General features: G+C 37.2%; 1 protein-coding gene across 3 annotated transcripts; it reads left to right on the forward strand.

The window, feature by feature from the left end:
- The first annotated feature begins 1738 nt into the window (after positions 1-1738).
- LOC131948969 (ubiquitin carboxyl-terminal hydrolase 19) lies at positions 1739-23040 on the forward strand. Of its 3 annotated transcripts, XM_059310716.1 has the most exons (30): positions 1739-1800; positions 1997-2169; positions 3890-4027; positions 4227-4354; positions 4442-4592; positions 4704-4750; positions 4978-5078; positions 5242-5313; positions 5417-5532; positions 5816-6081; positions 6250-6412; positions 6741-6874; positions 7001-7093; positions 7475-7540; positions 7767-7877; positions 8030-8140; positions 8621-8704; positions 9090-9184; positions 9299-9359; positions 9453-9571; positions 9696-9839; positions 10515-10741; positions 17248-17366; positions 17524-17671; positions 17786-17883; positions 18523-18562; positions 18660-18735; positions 18824-18976; positions 19922-20085; positions 20166-23040. In XM_059310716.1, exons 2-30 carry the CDS (start codon positions 2118-2120, stop codon positions 20753-20755), a joined length of 3867 nt encoding a protein of 1288 aa, XP_059166699.1. In that variant the 5' UTR covers positions 1739-1800; positions 1997-2117; the 3' UTR covers positions 20756-23040. The 3 variants fall into 3 exon arrangements, with proteins under 3 accessions (XP_059166699.1, XP_059166700.1, XP_059166698.1); XM_059310717.1 differs by lacking the exon at positions 1997-2169 and having other exon boundaries at positions 1754-1800; XM_059310715.1 differs by having other exon boundaries at positions 1758-2169.
- The last annotated feature ends 954 nt before the right edge of the window (positions 23041-23994 follow it).

The following is a 23994-nucleotide window of genomic DNA, read 5'->3' on the forward strand; positions in this document are numbered from 1 at the left end:
GAGCTTTTTTTTTTTTTAAGTGGATCCAGACTTTGGGAAGAGGAGGGGAAATTTAGCCTCCATGTCCTTCCCGAGATCCGCCCCATAGTTATGTAGGGGGGGGGATACGTCAATTAAGAACACAACATCCTAAATGACATTAGTATAATTAATAAATATGCAAAGGGTTTGTTACTTTTTGATAGACTTACGAAATTGTTTAACAATTTTTACTTTACAAAACATGCCCAATAGTCAATAGTCCAAATATAATGCGCCTGAGGATAACATTGTTTCTTCCAGACTTTTTTCTCCGGGGGTGGGGGCACTTGATATTTTCAGGAGGCGGTAGACTTTCTTCGGGGGGGGGGGGGGGGGCGGGTAGACTTTCTTCGGTGGGGGGGGGGGTAGACTTTCTTCGGGGGAGGGGGGTAGACTTTTTTCGGGGGGGGGGGGCGGATCCTCCCCCGAAGAGATGTCTGGAAGAAACTCTGGACGATAAGCGTAAACACTTACCACCATAAACACTAAACACCATTGATAATGCCACATGGGCACGGTTGTACTGGCGCGTAGTAAATGTCTTCTGTTATGATCTTCTGACAGGCTTCAGTTCTTTTCTTCATTTGCTTAATGCAATTAAAAATAACCTTTAATGTCACCCATGAGTTTGAAAGGGCCCTCTTTAATGAACGATTTAAGGCTCCATGTACCCGAATATCTCGCATAACTGTCATTGGTCGGGAAGTTTTTTTAAATCTTCAAATGGTACAAACGAATACTAAAGCCAACAAAAGAATAATCCGTTTTCAGTACTCTATCAATAAACACGAGTGTTCACAGTAATCGATAAATTATACTGTTTTCTAGAGTAGGCATATGCCTTAATTAATATAAAGAACAATTTACAAAAATCACGTTTTATTTTACTTGTAAAGGGCGAAAATCGAATTAAAAATTTAGTCTCAACCACAAAATCATTGATACACAGTTTTCTCCCTTCTATAAAAATGTATAAAATGATGATGTAGTTGAGACGTAGATCGTTCGACAGTTGACCCGAAAGTCAGAAGATGTGACGATTCAACTATATATTTTAGAAATATATTGCTGTTTTTTTTTTAATAATTTGGGGCAGGAGGAGGTTGTGAAGCAATTTTAGGGAAGGGAGCGGGCTTCTTATGCATATACTTTTACCAGTGTGTGTCCCCCGCCCTGAAAATATTAAGTGCCCCCCCCCCCCCCCGGAGAAAAAAAGTTTGAAAGAAACAATGTTCTTATGGTGTGTGGCGATGGGGAGGAGGTAAGAATAGTTTTTAAAAGCGTGCCATAGTTGATGGGCGACCCCTAATTAATTATTTAATTAATACATTGGTGAGATATTTAAATTTTCTTTCCATCTAAAAAGTAATCTAGCTATGGTATTCATGTTTTTAAACCGTTTTTTATTCGCCCGACATCCCCACCCCCGAAACAAAGCCGACGTTGTGTCCGTCCCCCCCCCCCCCCCCCCCCCCACACCTTCTATGTTCATAACTTTAGCAAAAAAAAGTTGTTTAAGAAATACAAAATGTTTGTAGATTTCTAGATCTATACGATGTCAAATCTCGAGCTCTAAACATTTTTAAAACTATAAAATAAGAAGTTATTTTTTCTTGCGTTTATCTAGTTAAGTTTTTAGAGGTCATTTTGGTAATAAAAGTAACAGAGCATTTTATTGGTCCCCTCTGCCTTGTTTCGCAATCAACCAAGTTTTGATTGGATACCTAAATCTGACCGTGACTAGTATTTCTAGGATTTTCATGAATGGCTCTGCGGTTGGTAAGTTCTGCGCTTTATTACTGTGTGTATGTGGATGCGAATTCCCCTAAGACACAAAAATAGATCTGTGTTCACGCAAAAGAAAACACACCTTAGGTGTGTGTCTTCCAATCAAACCGGAAAATCAAAATTCAATGGCCGACACGACTGTTCCACGAACGGAAGATTGTCAAAATCTCTTTGTTGTATCTGGCAGTGGGGAATCTACCACGATAACTGACAGCAGCACCATATCAATATCATCAAACGAAGAATATTCAGATTTCCTCGACAACGCAAATACAGATTCATGTACATCAGCTAAGCAGCATAAAAAGATGCAAACACTACAGAAGGCTGAGAAGCAGACAGATCTAGACCAAAACCAAGGTAATATTAATACAAAAATAAAAAGTGACTACTTGGAAAAAGATTTTTCTCCCCAACGTCTCCACTTAGTCAGGAAAAGATAATTCTGCACATGCGCAGTGACTTAGGGTTCGGGTTATGGATATGGTTAGGGCTAGGGTTCTGCTGTTGTAAACACACGCATGCGCAGTACCATGGAAAACATCGGCACGATGGCAAGCCGTAGTTTCTCTCCATTGCGCAGCCGCATGCATATCTTTTTCCGGCTAGCATCAGCCAAAAAAATAATAGGCTATATTTTTTAGGGGCCTAGGCAATGTGCTTTACTACAAGCTGATAGATATTAGTAGCTGTTTGCTGAGATGGCGGGATGACCTCTGACCCTGAAATGTCACTCGTCGTTTTTTGCGGTTTTTCGTTTCTTTAGGGGTCTTATACACGACAAATAACTTCTAATCTCCCAAAATCTCATCATTATTTTAATGCAAGATGCTAAATAAATGATCGCTATGCCTTAAAATGGCAGAAAAATTCGCTAGTTATAAGAGACAAAGAAAAGAAATAACTAAATAGCAAAAATCTGACACATTTAAGACAACATAGGCTACCAATACCTATTAGAAAAATTAAAACCAAATTATATAGGACCTACTTAGTCAACACAACACCAAATTAATTGCATACACTGATTAAGAGACTTATATGATTCTGTTAAAAACTCCGCTGTTCAATGCTTTATGTTGTTTTTCAAAGTTATTACTATTAATATTAAGGCCTATTACTCCATTAGTTAGGCCCTAATTATAATTAGACCTAAGCCTATATATATATATATATATATATATATATACTAACTAGTACTATATAGGGTTACTAGCCTAATTAGTAATTAGGCCTAATTCACTAATTTAGAAATTGGCCTAGAATATATATTATATAGGCCTAATTTTTGAAATAATAAATTTTTTTAAGAAAGTGAATTAAGTCATGCTAATGAAGTTATAATTAATTATTATTTAATAGGCCTAAAACTTTAATTAGGCTTAATCTCAAATGACATTAATTGCAATAGTTTTTTAAGTTAGTTCTATTGGTGGAACAAGGCCTCCTTTAGGGTATTAATTTGAGAATTGTCTTATGTCTATTAGACTATTTCTATTAGATTAGAGCTTAGAGGCCAGATATACATATGCCTAGTTGGACGGTTGGGACTGATATTAATGGTTGTTAAATAGGGCACAAAAAACATGGCAAAGCATGTATGTATGTCATAGCACACAACTGTCAATCTATAAACCCTGGGTTCAGTGGCGTAGCGAGGTCGGGTGTCACCCGGTGCGGCACTTAATGGTGTCACCCCCCCCCCCCCCCCCAGAGGCATAGAGACCCCTCCCAGGGACAAACTTTCAAATTTTCGATTTGCACCCCCCCCCCTCAAACTTTCGATTTGCACCCTCCCCCTCGAGTTTTTCTCTATATATTTTGCTATTTTTTGCCTTGGTGTCACCCCCCTAAATGGTGTCACCCGGTGCGGTCCGCACCCCCCCGCCCCCCCCCTCGCTACGCCCCTGCCTGGGTTAGGATCCTATTGGCTTCCTATTCCCTGTATTAGGATTAGGGATTTCAAAATAAATAAAAATAGTAGCTTAAGAAGTAGGGCCAATATAGAGTACCACTTATGTTCTACACTCACTCATATTCTTAAATTTTCATCTAATTATTAAAACATTTTTTTTTACAGATGAAAATGGTTTTAGCTGTAACTGGTCGCAAACCTTGTCTGATATCACAGTAACTATAACTCCTCATAAGCCCATTCCACCACCATGTTCCTATGACATATCATTTACCAGTAAGGAAGTAAACATCAGTGTTTCAGGTAAGCCTAAATGTTCCCTGTCTTTCTCATGTGCTGTCTTTATCTGTTTTTTTACATGGCTCTGTCTTTCAAGTCTTTTTCTAATTTTCTGAGTACTTACATTAAGATTTGCACCAAAATACATCAGATCTGTATTTCACTGATATATTGTGTTGCTACTTCTGTGTTAACACTTTTTGAAATTTGAAAAATTTTGCAGCTGACCTGGCCTATGTGATACGGTTTTTTGGTGCTATTGAAAAAGATAAAAGTAGAGTTAAGTTGGGGAAGAATTCAATCATCTTGCTGATCACAAAGCAGAATGAAACATTGTGGCCATGTCTGGAGGTAAAATTACCTTATTATTTATAACGAGTCATATGCAGATTCTCTTAGACTAAAATGTTTTATACACTTTATATATATTTATTTCAGGAAGTTCAGGAAGGCTCTTTGAAGGATATTTGTATTGATGGATTAGATGAAAAAACCATGGAAGTTGATGATGTAGAAATGCCAGCAGCAGTGGAGGAAGCGGACAAGAAAAATGAGCCACTTGGAATAGAGATTATAGAAAAAGATGAAGGTGCTTAACATATTACCAGTATATTTCCCTTTTGGATTATATAAATATTAATGCTGTCTATTGTATTCAAATATTAAATAAATTATCAATATGCTTTTTTTTAAACTTTAGAGCCAGTATACCTGCTTGAACTCCTTAAACATGATTACATTGAAAGGGTGAGTTTTAGTTCATGCATAGTCTTAGCTATGTTCAAGTTACATGATTTAAAGGGTGAGTTAGTTAGTGCATAATTTTATCCATCTTTTTTATTGTTATTAAATTACTTTTATTTTTAAAGAATTGTCTACAATGTTAAAATTTTCTGGCCTTTGTGATAACAGTACATGTGTATACTTGTATAAGTACAACTTATAACATTACATTTTTACCTTTAAATTATCAGGACTGTGTGATAACAGTGTACGTGTATACTAAAGACCTGGACAAAGATGCCGTCAAAGTGACATTTTCCAAACAAGGATTTGTGCTCAAATTCCAGTCAGGGTAAGATTGGCTACTCATTCATTGGACTGTCTTAGTTTTGAGTGTCAGTTTTATGTATGGCTGAGGTCTTAGTTTTATGTACACTGTAATTGGTTGATGGATTCCTTATTGTTACTACTGAATATTTTCTATTTATACTCAGCGTATAAAATGTTTGTTTCAGTGACCAGAAGTTTCTAGAGCTTCACCAAGGGAGTTCAAGGGATACAGTCTTTACCTGGCCTGTCACAACCAGGTATGTCTTAATTCAAGCCATGAAAAGCTGTATGGCATTACTGCTGTACCATGTGTTTGTTCAATATCTGTTTTCTGAATTCTAATTGGGTTTTATTTTCTAGGGAAGAAATCATTCCAGAGAACTGCAAGTTCAAAGTTTTTCAGAGCAAGATTGAGATAACTCTTGGGAAAACTTGTAATAAAAAATGGGCGTCTCTGGAAGCTTTATCAAGAAAAGGTATTGATAGATAGTCCTAACAGACAATGCATAGATTATATGTATTTATTCATCACATTCTCTCAGTGAGACAAATTAAATTATAATTTTTTACTAGCATGCTCTTACTTTATCTGAATTTAGTGTATTTAAACAATTCTTCTGGGATACTTAAGGTATCAAATACTTTACCAACTTGTCACTTATGAATTTAGAACTTGTTTTTGTTACTTCTCATTTAACTAATAACGTAAACCATCCATAAAGAAGCCCTGCAAATTGAGTTGTTTATGTTTTGTTATAGAAAATTCAGACAAATCCAGGTCTGACTCATGGATACCCATCACTAAGTCTAATGTCACAACCAAGGAAGTGTCCACTGCTAAGGTATCTGATGCCAAGTCCTCTAAAGTTATGTTTGATGACCTTTCTGATATTAATGTACGCGGACCAAGGTCTAAAGTGGCCTTAGCTCCAGAGTGCCTACAGCGAAATGATACAGAGTCTGAAATGGGGGCTGCAATGGGAGACAACTTAAAGCTGAGATCAAATTTACCTTATGAACTGAATGTAAGTAAGACCAGAGTTACTTGGTACATGTCCTGATGCTATATATATAAATACGCTCACTGTTTCTGGCTTGAAAATCCTCTGAATGCTAGTGAAATAATTTTTCTAATAATATTACAATTTTTGTCTTTATACACAATCCATAATTATGTTTTCTTTTTCTAACAGAAACCAACAGCTAAAGTTCAGCCCTTGAATAACCAGAGCATTGAGTCAGGGATGGTTGTGTCCCCTGGTTTTTCTGGCCTTGTTAACCTGGGCAACACCTGTTTCATGAATTGTGTGTTGCAAGTTTTAGCTAATACCAGGGAGTTTAGGGACTACTTTCTAGGTAAGTCTAGCCAACTCATCATTAAGTGTTTAGGACTACTTTCTAGGTAAGTCTAGCCTCATCAACACCTGTTCCATGAATTGTGTGTTGCAAGTTTTAGCAAAGAGACGACTAGTTACAGATTTAATTATTTAAAAACATTGATCTATTATTTATTCTTTAAAAAAAATATTCTAAAAACTAATGTAGTTAAAAAAAGCATTTAGAAACAGTTAAGATGTAGAAATACTTCTTAAGTTTATTTAGTTAAATTTGTGTTGTTATTTAGTATATTTATTTAAGTAAGTTGAATATTGAGAGTAATGTATATGTTTTATTCTGGGAAAAGATGGAAGGTTTCAGGCAGAAATCAATGAGGACAACCCCCTAGGCATGAAAGGCCAACTGGCATCTACGTTTGGTATGTTGATGCGATCACTTTGGTCTTGTAAAAAACAGTGCTGGGAGCCACGCAAACTAAAGGTAAACAAATCATTCTTTAGGTAGGACACTTAAATTTACCAGGGATAGTTGGTTAGATTAGGTGGGGAATAAACAGTTTCTGTGATTGGTTTGTACTATATTAATCTTTGTGTAATGATGTTTCAGGATTTGATATCCAAAAAGAACCCACAGTTTTTCGGTTATGCTCAACATGATGCACATGAGTTTCTGGCTTTCTTGTTGGATGGTTTACATGAGGTATGGACTTATGGACTCGTTATTTTTTGTTTTTAGTTGAAATATATTGGAGAAGAAAGTAGTGAGGTATCTTTGATTGGAAATCATGAACTGTTTCTGATTACCTTATACCAGGGGTCTCCAAACTACGGCCCGCGGGCCGGATGCGGCCCGCGAAGTCCTCTCATCCGGCCCGCGGAGATCTTTTTGACCAAGGAAAAATCGTTTGTTGATGATGGCTGAGGAACTTTGCCCAGAAAAATCAAAGACATGCCTGGTAGAAACTGGCCCCCGAACTGAAATTTGATAGTTAATGCGGCCCTCGGACTGAAAAGTTTGGAGACCCCTGCCTTATACCAATGGTTATAAATTGACTGAGCTGATATTTTCCTATCCTTTCAGGACTTGAACCGCATCAGGAAGAAACCATACACACAAACTGTTGACTCGGATGGTCGACCTGATGAGGTGACAGGCCTGTTTGTGGTCTCTATGCTTTAGTATAACCTTTAAGAAGTTGACCCTCAAGATGTATGATAGTTAATTAAATATCAAGAAGTTTTTTAAATTTTCTACTGTATACATATTACATCTTAGACTGTTTCTGCAAGATTTCTTCAGTTTTTTTTTTTTTGTTTTTTTTTTTTTTTTTACCATATTTTGATCATTACAAATTGCCAACTACTTATTTCAGGTTGTTGCCTCAGAGGCTTGGGCCCAATACAAACAGAGAAATGACTCAGTGGTTGTTGATCTCTTTCAAGGGCAATATAAATCCAAGCTGGTTTGTCCAAAGTGTGGAAAGGTAAGTCACTAACAAATTTTAAACCTGTTATGTACTAAACAGTTGAACTAAGGAAATCAATACAGTGGCATTTTTAAACTAATTATATTGACATTTTTGCAGCTAGCACATTTTTCAGTAAAGTAAAATTCATGTTTAAAAATATATTTCAGGTATCCATCACATTTGATCCCTTCCTCTACCTATCTGTGCCGCTGCCAAAGAAAATGAAAATTGTACCTGTGAATTTCATGTGGAAAGAATCTTACAAAAAGCCTGTCAGGGTAAAAACTGTCTTCAGTGTTGTCTAAATAGTTGGTCAGGGGTGGTTATTTAAGTATTGGTTGGTTAGAATAGTTCATTTAAGACAAGATTTGGTTACTTGTTTGCTTGAGTAATTGTCTTTTCTAAAGAGCTCATTGTCTTATTAACTTATAGATATTAACTTGGTATCCACATTGTTTGAAACATTAGTACTTGCAATAGATCTAAAAAGCTATTATTGTGTGATTGATTTGAAAGATCTGTATAGAGTACCCTATTGTTGTCCTCTATTAGAAGCTGTTGCAACTAATGTTTGTGATAATTTTTAAACTTAAAATGATCAAATGTTTGTCCCCAAATAGTGGAAATGTAACAAAATAATTTTGAATTTATCTTGGCGAGTTTTTAATTCTGCCTTGTGTTTCAAATAAACTTTAGTATCAGATCCATCTCAGCTATGAGAGTTTTTAATTCTGCCTTGTATTTCAAATAAACTTTAGTATCAGATCCAGCTCAGCTATGAGAGCACCGTTGAAAAACTGAAAGAGGAACTGTCTGCCCGAACTGGAGTTCAAGCCTGTGATGTAAGTTTATAAAAGTCAGGCCTTTACACACTGTCACATCGTTAATTTTTTTTTTTCATTGTGTGTTAACCAAGAAAAACTGAATGAAATTTGTATAATTTCATGTCAAATTTAAATTTTAAAGGTTGTTTTAAAAATGTGTTTTTACTCATTAAGTCTCTTGAACCATGTTCTAGAAAGTATGCAATTAATAATAATTAACGTAAAACTTGGGCTATCACTTAGGTAATAATGAAATAACAATGATATCATACTGTTTAACTTTTTAATCTTAATATATGAAAATACTAGACATGAAGTAGATAAATTTGACTGAGATAGTTGTAAATTGTAATGTAATGACTGAGATAGTTGTAACTTGTAATTTCAATGTGATGTGTTCCAGATCAGAGTTTTTGAAGCGTACAAAGGTCGCATTCACAGAAGATTTCCACCAAGATATAGTCTAGCGAGTGTTGAGCAGAAGGATGTTATAATAGCGTAAGCTGGTTTTGCCTACACATTCTGTTAAAGTCAGATTGAAATTAAAAGGAAATAATTGTAAGTGATTTATAAATTAAACTACCCATCAAGCTCTGATGTTTTTTCTTACAGCTGTGAAGTTCTATCTGAAGAGTTGGCAGGCGAGGAGGTTATTGAGTTGCTTGTGATGCAGGTGAGATTCTAGGGCTGGATTATTATCCCACTAATATTAGATGTGTAGTACCAGGTAGTCAAGTAACATAACTCTGCAATCCCATGTTCTCAGAGAACCCTATTCCCTGTGGACTATCCTACCACTTGTTCATCCTGTCTAAAAACTTGTCATGATCCCAGCAACCAGCTCAAGAGGTGCACCAAGTGTTTTAAAGTCGGATACTGTGACCGGTCAGTTTTTACTTTTAGCTCCAGCTCTCTAAATATTGACTGCTAAATGACCAATGTTGTGTACATGACCTAAACATGACTAAATGTTTATATCAAAGTTAACCATTCCTTCCCTTAATCCCAGGTTATGTCAAAAGACCCACTGGAATCAGCATAAGTCATCGTGCAGCGTCCAGCCTGAGCCTATTGGCTGTCCTTTTATTCTCTCCGTCCCTGCCTCCAGAGCTACTTATGGCTATTTGATCAAACATATGGAAGGCTTTTCAAGGTAGGTTTCTAACAAGCCTCATATTTTCTAATGCACTTTGTTTTCTTCATAGGTTTTGTTGGGGGTAGCAGCACTTTTTCTTCATAGGTTTTGTTGGGGGTAAATAAAAGCACTTTATTTTCTTCATAGGTTTTGTTGGTGGTAACAGCACTTTTTCTTCATAGGTTTTGTTGGTTGTTACAGAACTTTTTCTTCATAGGTTTTGTTGGGGGTAAATAAAAGCACTTTATTTTCTTCATAGGTTTTGTTAGTGGTAACAGCACTTTTTCTTCGTAGGTTTTGTGGGGGGGGGGGGGGGTAAATAAAAGCACTTTGTTTTCTTCATAGGTTTTGTGGGGGGTAAATAAAAGCACTTTATTTTCTTCATAGGTTTTGTTGGTGGTAACAGCACTTTTTCTTCATAGGTTTTGTTGGTTGTTACAGCACTTTTTCTTCATAGGTTTTGTTGGTTGTTACAGCACTTTTTCTTCATAGGTTTTGTTGGGGGTAAATAAAAGCACTTTATTTTCTTCATAGGTTTTGTTAGTGGTAACAGCACTTTTTCTTCGTAGGTTTTGTGGGGGGGGGGGTAAATAAAAGCACTTTGTTTTCTTCATAGGTTTTGTTAGTGGTAACAGCACTTTTTCTTCATAGGTTTTGTTGGGGGTAAATAAAAGCACTTTGTTTTCTTGATAGGTTTTCTGTGGACATTTTCCAACCTCCAGTGCGCTCAACAGAAGTGGGAAACAAGCCATCATCAAACCTCAGTAGCTCTCTAAGCCAGTCCTGTTCTAGCCTGAACAGCTTGGACAGCCTGTCCTCCGCCAGCAGCACCTGCACGCTCACTGGTGACCAGTCTGACCCCCAGGCCCAGCTGGACGGGGAGGAGGACATTGGAGAAACAATCTCATCCAACATTAATGGTGGGTCCTCATTAGCTGTGTTTCTTGTAACATTTTGTGGTTCTAACAATCTCATCCAAAATTAATGGTGGGTCCTCATTAGCTGTGTTTCTTGTTACATTTTGTGGCTCTATCTCCTCCAACATTAATGGTGGGTCCTCATTAGCTGTGTTTCTTGTAACATTTTGTGGTTCTAACAATCTCCTCCAACATTAATGGTGGGTCCTCATTAGCTGTGTTTCTTGTAACATTTTGTGGTTCTATCTCACCCAACATTAATGGTGGGTCCTCATTAGCTGTGTTTCTTGTAACATTTTGTGGTTCTATCTCATCCAACATTAATGGTGGGTCCTCATTAGCTGTGTTTCTTGTAACATTTTGTGGTTCTATCTCACCCAACATTAATGGTGGGTCCTCATTAGCTGTGTTTCTTGTAACATTTTGTGGTTCTATCTCATCCAACATAAATGGTGGGTCCTCATTAGCTGTGTTTCTTGTAACATTTTGTGGTTCTAACAATCTCATCCAACATTAATGGTGGGTCCTCATTAGCTGTGTTTCTTGTAACATTTTGTGGTTCTAACAATCTCATCCAACATTAATGGTGGGTCCTCATTAGCTGTGTTTCTTGTAACATTTTGTGGTTCTATCTCCTCCAACATTAATGGTGGGTCCTCATTAGCTGTGTTTCTTGTAACATTTTGTGGTTCTAACAATGTCGTTCAACATTAATGGTGGGTCCTCATTAGCTGTGTTTCTTGTAACATTTTGTGGTTCTAACAATGTCATTCAACATTAATGGTGGGTCCTCATTAGCTGTGTTTCTTGTAACATTTTGTGGTTCTAACAATCTCATCCAACATTAATGGTGGGTCCTCATTAGCTGTGTTTCTTGTAACATTTTGTGGTTCTAACAATCTCATCCAACATTAATGGTGGGTCCTCATTAGCTGTGTTTCTTGTAACATTTTGTGGTTCTAACGATCTCCTCCAACATAAATGGTGGGTCCTCATTAGCTGTGTTTCTTGTAACATTTTGTGGTTCTAACAATCTCACCCAACATTAATGGTGGGTCCTCATTAGCTGTGTTTCTTGTAACATTTTGTGGTTCTAACGATCTCCTCCAACATAAATGGTGGGTCCTCATTAGCTGTGTTTCTTGTAACATTTTGTGGTTCTAACAATCTCATCCAACATTAATGGTGGGTCCTCATTAGCTGTGTTTCTTGTAACATTTTGTGGTTCTAACAATCTCATCCAACATAAATGGTGGGTCCTCATTAGCTGTGTTTCTTGTAACATTTTGTGGTTCTAACAATCTCCTCCAACATTAATGGTGGGTCCTCATTAGCTGTGTTTCTCTAACATTTTGTGGTTCTAACAATCTCCTCCAACATTAATGGTGGGTCCTCATTAGCTGTGTTTCTTGTAACATTTTGTGGTTCTAACAATCTCATCCAACATAAATGGTGGGTCCTCATTAGCTGTGTTTCTTGTAACATTTTGTGGTTCTAACAATCTCCTCCAACATTAATGGTGGGTCCTCATTAGCTGTGTTTCTTGTAACATTTTGTGGTTCTAACAATCTCATCCAACATAAATGGTGGGTCCTCATTAGCTGTGTTTCTTGTAACATTTTGTGGTTCTATCTCACCCAACATTAATGGTGGGTCCTCATTAGCTGTGTTTCTTGTAACATTTTGTGGTTCTATCTCATCCAACATAAATGGTGGGTCCTCATTAGCTGTGTTTCTTGTAACATTTTGTGGTTCTAACAATCTCATCCAACATTAATGGTGGGTCCTCATTAGCTGTGTTTCTTGTAACATTTTGTGGTTCTAACAATCTCATCCAACATTAATGGTGGGTCCTCATTAGCTGTGTTTCTTGTAACATTTTGTGGTTCTATCTCCTCCAACATTAATGGTGGGTCCTCATTAGCTGTGTTTCTTGTAACATTTTGTGGTTCTAACAATGTCGTTCAACATTAATGGTGGGTCCTCATTAGCTGTGTTTCTTGTAACATTTTGTGGTTCTAACAATGTCATTCAACATTAATGGTGGGTCCTCATTAGCTGTGTTTCTTGTAACATTTTGTGGTTCTAACAATCTCATCCAACATTAATGGTGGGTCCTCATTAGCTGTGTTTCTTGTAACATTTTGTGGTTCTAACAATCTCATCCAACATTAATGGTGGGTCCTCATTAGCTGTGTTTCTTGTAACATTTTGTGGTTCTAACGATCTCCTCCAACATAAATGGTGGGTCCTCATTAGCTGTGTTTCTTGTAACATTTTGTGGTTCTAACAATCTCACCCAACATTAATGGTGGGTCCTCATTAGCTGTGTTTCTTGTAACATTTTGTGGTTCTAACGATCTCCTCCAACATAAATGGTGGGTCCTCATTAGCTGTGTTTCTTGTAACATTTTGTGGTTCTAACAATCTCATCCAACATTAATGGTGGGTCCTCATTAGCTGTGTTTCTTGTAACATTTTGTGGTTCTAACAATCTCATCCAACATAAATGGTGGGTCCTCATTAGCTGTGTTTCTTGTAACATTTTGTGGTTCTAACAATCTCCTCCAACATTAATGGTGGGTCCTCATTAGCTGTGTTTCTCTAACATTTTGTGGTTCTAACAATCTCCTCCAACATTAATGGTGGGTCCTCATTAGCTGTGTTTCTTGTAACATTTTGTGGTTCTAACAATCTCATCCAACATAAATGGTGGGTCCTCATTAGCTGTGTTTCTTGTAACATTTTGTGGTTCTAACAATCTCCTCCAACATTAATGGTGGGTCCTCATTAGCTGTGTTTCTTGTAACATTTTGTGGTTCTAACAATCTCATCCAACATAAATGGTGGGTCCTCATTAGCTGTGTTTCTTGTAACATTTTGTGGTTCTAACAATGTCCTCCAACATTAATGGTGGGTCCTCATTAGCTGTGTTTCTTGTAACATTTTGTGGTTCTAACAATCTCATCCAACATAAATGGTGGGTCCTCATTAGCTGTGTTTCTTGTAACATTTTGTGGTTCTAACAATCTCATCCAACATTAATGGTGGGTCCTCATTAGCTGTGTTTCTTGTAACATTTTGTGGTTCTAACAATCTCATCCAACATTAATGGTGGGTCCTCATTAGCTGTGTTTCTTGTAACATTTTGTGGTTCTAACAATCTCATCCAACATAAATGGTGGGTCCTCATTAGCTGTGTTTCTTGTAACATTTTGTGGTTCTAACAATCTCATCCAACATAAATGGTGGGTCCTCATTAGCTGTGTTTCTTGTAACATTTTGTGGTTCTAACAATGTCATCCAACATTAATGGTGGGTCCTCATTAGCTGTGTTTCTTGTAACATTTTGTGGTTCTAACAATCTCATCCAACATTAATGGTGGGTCCTCATTAGCTGTGTTTCTTGTAACATTTTGTGGTTCTAACAATCTCCTCCAACATTAATGGTGGGTCCTCATTAGCTGTGTTTCTTGTAACATTTTGTGGTTCTAACAATCTCATCCAACATAAATGGTGGGTCCTCATTAGCTGTGTTTCTTGTAACATTTTGTGGTTCTAACAATCTCCTCCAACATTAATGGTGGGTCCTCATTAGCTGTGTTTCTCTCACATTTTGTGGTTCTAACAATCTCCTCCAACATTAATGGTGGGTCCTCATTAGCTGTGTTTCTTGTAACATTTTGTGGTTCTAACAATCTCATCCAACATAAATGGTGGGTCCTCATTAGCTGTGTTTCTTGTAACATTTTGTGGTTCTAACAATCTCCTCCAACATTAATGGTGGGTCCTCATTAGCTGTGTTTCTTGTAACATTTTGTGGTTCTAACAATCTCATCCAACATTAATGGTGGGTCCTCATTAGCTGTGTTTCTTGTAACATTTTGTGGTTCTAACAATCTCATCCAACATAAATGGTGGGTCCTCATTAGCTGTGTTTCTTGTAACATTTTGTGGTTCTAACAATCTCCTCCAACATTAATGGTGGGTCCTCATTAGCTGTGTTTCTTGTAACATTTTGTGGTTCTAACAATCTCCTCCAACATTAATGGTGGGTCCTCATTAGCTGTGTTTCTTGTAACATTTTGTGGTTCTAACAATCTCCTCCAACATTAATGGTGGGTCCTCATTAGCTGTGTTTCTTGTAACATTTTGTGGTTCTAACAATCTCCTCCAACATTAATGGTGGGTCCTCATTAGCTGTGTTTCTTGTAACATTTTGTGGTTCTAACAATGTCGTCCAACATTAATGGTGGGTCCTCATTAGCTGTGTTTCTTGTAACATTTTGTGGTTCTAACAATGTCGTCCAACATTAATGGTGGGTCCTCATTAGCTGTGTTTCTCTAACATTTTGTGGCTCTATCTCATCCAACATTAATGGTGGGTCCTCATTAGCTGTGTTTCTTGTAACATTTGGTGGTTCTAACAATCTCATCCAACATTAATGGTGGGTCCTCATTAGCTGTGTTTCTTGTAACATTTTGTAGTTCTAACAATCTCCTCCAACATTAATGGTGGGTCCTCATTAGCTGTGTTTCTTGTAACATTTTGTGGTTCTAACAATCTCATCCAACATTAATGGTGGGTCCTCATTAGCTGTGTTTCTTGTTACATTTTGTGGTTCTAACAATGTCATCGAACATTAATGGTGGGTCCTCATTATCTGTGTTTCTTGTAACATTTTGTGGTTCTAACAATCTCCTCCAACATTAATGGTGGGTCCTCATTAGCTGTGTTTCTTGTAACATTTTGTGGTTCTAACAATCTCATCCAACATTAATGGTGGGTCCTCATTAGCTGTGTTTCTTGTAACATTTTGTGGTTCTAACAATCTCCTCCAACATTAATGGTGGGTCCTCATTAGCTGTGTTTCTTGTAACATTTTGTGGTTCTAACAATCTCATCCAACATTAATGGTGGGTCCTCATTAGCTGTGTTTCTTGTAACATTTTGTGGTTCTAACAATCTCCTCCAACATTAATGGTGGGTCCTCATTAGCTGTGTTTCTTGTAACATTTTGTGGTTCTAACAATCTCCTCCAACATTAATGGTGGGTCCTCATTAGCTGTGTTTCTTGTAACATTTTGTGGTTCTAACAATCTCCTCCAACATTAATGGTGGGTCCTCATTAGCTGTGTTTCTTGTAACATTTTGTGGTTCTAACAATGTCGTCCAACATTAATGGTGGGTCCTCATTAGCTGTGTTTCTTGTAACATTTTGTGGTTCTAACAATGTCGTCCAACATTAATGGTGGGTCCTCATTAGCTGTGTTTCTCTAACATTTTGTGGCTCTATCTCATCCAACATTAATGGTGGGTCCTCATTAGCTGTGTTTCTTGTAACATTCTGTGGCTCTAACAATCTCCTCCAACATTAATGGTGGGTCCTCATTAGCTGTGTTTCTTGTAACATTTTGTAGTTCTAACAATCTCATCCAACATTAATGGTGGGTCCTCATTAGCTGTGTTTCTTGTAACATTTTGTGGCTCTAACAATGTCATTCAACATTAATGGTGGGTCCTCATTAGCTGTGTTTCTCTAACATTCTGTGGCTCTAACAATGTCATTCAACATTAATGGTGGGTCCTCATTAGCTGTGTTTCTTGTAACATTTTGTGGTTCTAACAATCTCCTCCAACATTAATGGTGGGTCCTCATTAGCTGTGTTTCTTGTAACATTTTGTGGTTCTAACAATCTCCTCCAACATTAATGGTGGGTCCTCATTAGCTGTGTTTCTTGTAACATTTTGTGGTTCTAACAATCTCCTCCAACATTAATGGTGGGTCCTCATTAGCTGTGTTTCTTGTAACATTTTGTGGTTCTAACAATCTCCTCCAACATTAATGGTGGGTCCTCATTAGCTGTGTTTCTTGTAACATTTTGTGGTTCTAACAATGTCATCCAACATTAATGGTGGGTCCTCATTAGCTGTGTTTCTTGTAACATTTTGTGGTTCTAACAATCTCCTCCAACATTAATGGTGGGTCCTCATTAGCTGTGTTTCTTGTAACATTTTGTGGTTCTAACAATGTCATTCAACATTAATGGTGGGTCCTCATTAGCTGTGTTTCTTGTAACATTTTGTGGTTCTAACAATCTCATCCAACATTAATGGTGGGTCCTCATTAGCTGTGTTTCTTGTAACATTTTGTGGTTCTAACTATCTCATCCAACATTAATGGTGGGTCCTCATTAGCTGTGTTTCTTGTTACATTTTGTGGTTCTAACAATGTCGTCCAACATTAATGGTGGGTCCTCATTAGCTGTGTTTCTTGTAACATTTTGTGGTTCTAACAATGTCGTCCAACATTAATGGTGGGTCCTCATTAGCTGTGTTTCTTGTTACATTTTGTGGTTCTAACAATGTCATCCAAGAAGTCACCCAATTTTGACATCAACTTAATTCAGATCTCTCCTAGTGGGTGTAAAAAAATGTATTTAATAAAGATATACTATGATGCATCAAAATGAGCCAGTACTAAGATGTAAGGATTGTGTTTTGCTAGCTGTAGATTCAGAATGTGCAGTGAGTTCAGGGATTTGTTCACAAACTGCAAGCTCTGACAGCTTTGATACCACAAGACACAGCAACCAAGACAGTGGCTTGGATTCTGTCTCATTTAAAGTAAGTTCAGAACTTGGATTCTGTCTCATTTAAAGTAAGTTCAGAACTTGGATTCTGTCTCATTTAAAGTAAACTTTTTGCTAGTAAAAATTGGTTTAAAAACAACATAACTAACAAATGAATAAACAAGGCAGTGAAAGTTTGAGTCGTGTTTTAGTCCTCAGAAAAGCAAGTGCCCATGTCCCATGTTATGGGCATGCAAGTGGGAGATGTAGAGAGGGACCGTGCAATGCCCACATTTTTTATTAAACCTGTCAATCTGGAGGGTGATGGCATCAAAGGAGCAGATCGTCTGGAAGATAAAGGTGAATAAAATCAGGATATTTGTCACAATTTATGACCTTGGTTTAGTAAAGTAAGACAAGCTATTTTCTTCCTTTCCAAGAATTTTTGACGAGAGATCTGTGTATATATTTCAGGTGACCAGCCTCTAGAATTTCCCTACAGGAATTTGTCAATGGATTGGCGCAACAATGAAAAGCTACAATCTTTTGTATTGGTGCAATCCAAGGAACTGGTATATTTACATCCATTTTTTTACCATTCAGCTGCCCTTGATTGTACCCAAAATAAAGCAAAAAAAAAGACGTTAAGGGTGAAAAAAATTCAAAAATTTATTTTAAGAATCATTGATATAAAAGTTGCAAAAACAGAACTCGAAAACGTTTTTGTTTAAGACTACATTTCTATTTATTTTCATCAAGCCTGAATTATAACCTGAAGTTTCAATTTTGTAAGACAAGCATTGATTGGCTGTACATAAAATCCATGACTGATATACTGAAAACCCCACCTTCTAGTTATTTGTATTCTAAACATTGTCAATAAAAAATTAAAAAAAAAAGTTATTAAAAACATCATGGCCAAGTTATGCCATGTATAATGTAGGCTACATTTTCAGTTGCAACCAAATTGTTTTAGTTTTCAAATATGTCCAAGTTTTAGCAAAGTCCAAAAACAACCATCAGTCTGATTTTATTACTATATTTATTTTAAAAACATCACTCGTGATTTTTTAAAAATTTAAATGGGCCTTCAACTAATTTTGAGGCTGTTGTTGGTGTCCATTAACAAATGTTGATATCTAAAGTTGATAAGTACAAGTATGTTTGAAGTAACACCACCTAAGTTGGATTGATTTCTTTTATTTTTCCAGGAAGCAGAAGAAGCTGACAATCTCAACAACTTGGCAGCAGGTATGTCAATCCTTTCTGTTGGTCCATAGAATCTATCTGTCTAATAAAAGCATTAACTTCGATCACTGTGTATATTCTCCCCATATTTGTCTTTCAGCTTGTAACAAACCAACACTGAGTCAGTGTTTAGAACTGTTTACTGAGCCAGAGGTTTTAAGTCCAGAGGAAGCCTGGTGAGAGATTGTTTTGTTGAAATTAGAAGTCCAACTTTTTAATCCACCTTTAAGTCTAATCTCATGATGCCCACTGTACATTGTGCAGGTACTGCCCAGCCTGCAAGAAACATGTGGAGGCCAGCAAACAAATGGCTGTGTGGAGGCTACCTCATACCCTAGTCATTCAGCTCAAAAGGTTTTCATTCCAAAACTTTCTCATGAGATCAAAGATTAAAAAGCATATTGACTTCCCCACACGGTATGTGCATCATTTAATATTTTTAGCTACCCAAAGGTATCTTTTGTATATAAGCAAGCATTATGTTATTCTGTGTATTTTAAAAAGTTTTTTTTTTCAAGAAGTATTTTAACTCATTTGCTACAAGCCACCGGATGCGACATACCCCCCTCACTACCTATGCAACATGACGTGACCATTACTTTATTTTACCTATTGTGCTTCAGTTGCATTATTTTCATGCAAAAAGCGCTTCTACTCTATTTATGCTTACTATATATAGTAGCCCTACAACATGCGCAAGATTTTTTAATTAAAAATACCGGAAATTTCTAGCCTTTTTTATTTTATACAAAGTTTAGTAACTTGAGTTTTGGACAAATTATTACAATTGTTTCGCATAAACAATCGCTTTCCGCATTAGTTTTCAGTTTGTTTTAAAGAATCAGATAGTTAAATAGATTCTATATTTATGTTAAATATTTTAGCTATTAAAAGTAAATAATCAGAATCTATAGTTAAGTCGTAATTTTTTAAATATTAGAAATAATACTGAGGTACTCTGTGGGGGTCTCAGACCTCATAGCTGCATCACAAAATTCACTCTAAATAATAAATACTAGAAAAGCATATTAAATTATATATTTTCTTTGAAATAATACATTCCTTTATTTAACAAGTAGGCCTATATTTTGTCCCTTTTTAATAAATAAATAAACAATAGCGTTATTGGGCGTAGAGAATATGTATTTGAATAATTTGTTTCTTTAGGTGACCAGAAAGATTTGCAATGGAAAAATGCGCAAAAAAAATACTCAACCAGAAAATTGAGCACACAGTTAATTGCGCAAACAGGAAAGTGCTTTTTTCCCCTTGCGCATCTTTCTGGGAACTGTTTCTTTATGATATTCATTAAGTCACTTGAGTTATCATACTTTTGTAATTATAATTTTTTTTTGTTTCCAGAGGCTTGGACATGACACCATTTTGTCATGGTTTAAAGCCAAATGAACCTCCAGCTATCTATGATCTGTATGGAGTAGCTAATCATCACGGCCTGTTGATTGGAGGTCACTACACATCCTATGTGAAACTAGCAGGGGATAACTTGACCGGGGCGGATGATGTTGGTATGTGCCCTAGTGCAGCTCTTGTAGGAAGGTTTAGGTATCAATTGTCTACCCCCACTAAAGTAGCGTTTCTGTTTCAGGCTGGAGATTGTGTGATGACAGCCGTGTTAGCCCAGTACCCAATGAGAAATCAGTTGTCACCCCTGATGCCTACCTACTGTTTTACCGGCGTCGTGGTTGCCACGCTACCATTGGCAATTCTGTGACCAACCTAGAAGCCTCTGAAGCATCAGCCACCTTGCTTTACTCCAACGTTGAGGATGAGAGAAACGGCAACATCCTGCCCACCCCCAGCACAAACATGAGAATCAAGGAATCTGTGAACAACAAACTCCTGCGAGAGCTGAAGCGCGGGGAAGCTTCAGAGCGCTGCAGCTATGAGAAGATGAACATTGTGAACATGTGTAGGGACCAGGCCCCTTTTGGTGACTCGGGTAGGATCATGTCTCAGTACCCAGTCAGTCAGCTGCCTAGGGGGAGGGCTCATGTGGGGGAGGGAGACGACACGGAGAAGGGTGACAAAGAGAAAGATAGCTATGATGCTGATACTGAGAAATATGACTATAATTATGATGATGATGAAAGAGAAGAGGATGATGGTGAGGCGAGAAGCCTGGTGATTGATACTGGTTCTGATTTGGGCTATACTGACATGGAGGCAGTGGATTAAATTCAGTTGTGGAGGCGCTGGATTCATGCTAGCCTCACTCACTTGACAGGGATAACATTTTCCATTTTGTATTTATTCACTTGTTGGTTTGAGTGTGTGTGATTACCTTCCATCAAGTCTATTTTTAATGTTCCATTTTTGGACATGATTATTTCAGTATTACTATTGTTGGAATATTTTTAAACACGCACTTGCTCATTTAAAAATCATGACTGTGTAGTTTTCATTTCAACATTGGTGTGTTGTATGAATGAATAACTTGTGTTTTACCTTTAATGGTATAGGATGAACAAATAAAATGTAGCACATTTTAAGATAGTAAAAAACTTAAGTCCTGTGCTGTAATTTAGTATAGCACTTGTGTCACTCATCACTGCTTGATTTGTAGGTCACCACCCTGTAGCGTCACTTATCTAGGTGACCAACCCCAGTACTAACTGTGATATATTGCCTTTTCTCTGCGTGTTTTAGTTCTGCTTGGTTCACCTGAGAAGCAGTTTAGCCCATATTACCTGGGCCAGTCAGCAGCCATTACTGAACAGGTTAGGTTAACCACTATTGACTGAACAGGTTAGGTTAGCCACTATAGACTGAACAGGTTAGGTTAGCCACTATTGACTGAACAGGTTAGGTTAGCCACTATTGACTGAACAGGTTAGGTTAGCCACTATTGACTGAACAGGTTAGGTTAGCCACTATTGACTGAACAGGTTAGGTTAGCCACTATTGACTGAACAGGTTAGGTTTGCCAACGTTGCCTGGACAGGTTAGGTTACTTATAATGTCAGAACAGATGAGGTTAAGTTACCTGGTTAGGGTAGGTTAACCACCACCACTACCTGGACTGGTTAGGTTAGTTAATAAAACCAGTTTATCTCAGATTAGCCACTCCTACCTGAAGAAGTTAGCCACTTATTGATTTACCTGTGTACTGCTGATGAGAGGCACTTAACATATTTGTAAATATCAAGTTGTGTTTTTAAATTTTTATAACTTATTGTTAGTTACATATCATATACGTTTACACACTAACTGTTTACTGTTGATAACTTTACGTAGCAGTCAGATCCTGACTGAAAAACAGATGTATACAATAATCATTTTTATACTTGGTTTTTCCCCTACTACTTGACGTCATAATGCTGTATTTTTAAATGAACTGCTCTTGTAGGAATGGTGTAGGTACTTGAAATCTATAGTTTTAAAAAATGACACTGTTGACTTAAGCAAAATTACAACTTCTTATTTCTATTTTTATACATTTTAAACCCTTATAAAAACTTGTGTTGGATGAATTTCTACTTTTTTCAATCAGGAATAGGATACAATTGTTACATTGACATGACCGTAGGTAACATGATATTAAATTCATTTCCGCTACATCTTGTATTAGATTTTCAGGAAAAATAATTGTTGGTGACAATTATTAACATTTATATTATAACGACTTTTTTGAAGACAGCATTTCAGTTTGTGCCCATGAAATGTATGTCAAGTATTCAATAAATTGACCAAATGCTGTCCAAATACCAGAAGTATACCCAGGTTTATCTCAGCTCTTTCCCCTGTGTCTAACAAGATTGTACATTTTATTTATTTGAAACAAGAATGTACTTGTACAATATAAAATTATGTAACTGAAAAGGTGACAGAAAACTCATTTTGATTACTACCTAGTTAATATCACTTGGACAATCACACATTGAAGAAATCACTGCCAACAACTAGAGGTAATTTACACAATGCTGACATTGACTTATTTTTTTACCAGTATTTCAGTTCATGGTGTCACTAAAGAAAGCTTGATTTGCATTAACTGTATTTTAATGATAGATGTTTCACTTTTTCGCCTCTACCCCATAGATGTTGACATTTCAGCCAAGTTACCTCTGGTTGACTTGTTGTCACACAGTTTGTACCTCGACAAATTCAATACTTCATTTCTATTTGGAGCACTAGCTAAAACAATAAAGTTAATTATACTTAACTATTTAAAATTTCAAGTATAGTACTGTGCAGAAGCTAATAATTGATGCTTAGAAAAATGGTTACAAAACAAGTAAAATCATGTATCTAGCACAAGAGATAATCTTCCATAAAATAAGATGAAATGGCAAATGGGGAGATACTGTTACATTTTTTTATTCTCCACCTACCAGCAATGCAAAGTGTTTCACTTGTTAACTCATTGTTTCCATAGATGTTGTTTTTTTTCCTCTACTCAAATTTATTTTTGGCAACTAGTTTGTTTACCACTGCCATGAATTAAAAACTCTACAATTTGATTTGTTTCTTACTGGTGTTTTCTTTGGCTGAATCTTGTCTGTGACTTAAAGGAGGATCTATAGCCATATGGAGCTACCTTTCTTCATTAAAAGCAACATTGTAGTCTAATCTAGTCCTTAAACCTACGTGAAGATGCAATATCTTGCCTGCTCACAAGTTAATCACAGTATCATCCATGTAAAACAACAGTTCTTGAATATTTCCAACATAGACAAGACTAGTGCAAAGCCCCTTCAAGAACTTGCCTTTCCCTGAACACTTTAGTTCTTCCTGCATCTGTAGTTAACATGTCCCCCAAAAGGACCGAAGCCAGAGGTACGGGTCATGAAATGCCAGGCGTACCCCACAGCCAGTCCGATTGGGGGTGGTCTTCAGGAGCCGCACCCCGCCCAACTGCAAAGCACACTTGAAGTGTGACGGCGCGGCCGCTATACTGGGCAGGATACGACCCCGTCTGACCTGGGCTAGTCTCGTCTGTCCGCCGTCTGATGGAGCTGTCCGCCAATGGCGACTGAGAAGGTCGGATCATCCGTAACACTCCGACAGCGAACAAGACTCAACCGAAGCCCGAGTTTGGGTGGGGTGTGGGTTGTGTTGCAGCTGTCCACTTGGTTGACTCAGCTTCCCCGGAGCTGTGAAAACGGGTCGTCAAATGTCTGACGCCCAAGGACCTTGGGTGGACTCTGGACACTTGAAAGTGCCCAGAGCCCGCCAAGGTTATCTGTCTATCATTGTGCTGAAGAAGTTTCGAAGTAAGCGGCTAAATGACGCTAGCCTTGGACAGAAGTCTGCAGGCTCGTCTGATGTTGCTAACGTTGGCTTAGCTTTATATAGCTAGCACTGGGGTTGTGCAATCTCTAATATGATTGGTTAGTCTACTGTTTATTTTTAGTAACTGAGTCTTATTGATTTTATTTTTAGGTAGATCAACCACAATCTTTTTTTTTTTAAAC

The sequence above is a fragment of the Physella acuta genome, unplaced genomic scaffold (genome assembly GCF_028476545.2).
Source record: "Physella acuta isolate Inbredline_101_S28 unplaced genomic scaffold, ASM2847654v3 ptg000667l, whole genome shotgun sequence".
Lineage (NCBI taxonomy): Eukaryota > Metazoa > Mollusca > Gastropoda > Physidae > Physella > Physella acuta.

Excerpts from the sequence above, each read along its gene's own strand:
- LOC131948969 (XM_059310715.1), top strand. The coding sequence starts at position 1,935 with ATGGCCGACACGACTGTTCCACGAACGGAAGATTGTCAAAATCTCTTT. Across the intron at positions 7,878-8,029 it reads TTTGTCCAAAGTGTGGAAAG|GTATCCATCACATTTGATCC; the intron begins GTAAGTCACTAA and ends AATATATTTCAG. Across the intron at positions 9,840-10,514 it reads CATATGGAAGGCTTTTCAAG|GTTTTCTGTGGACATTTTCC; the intron begins GTAGGTTTCTAA and ends TTTTCTTGATAG.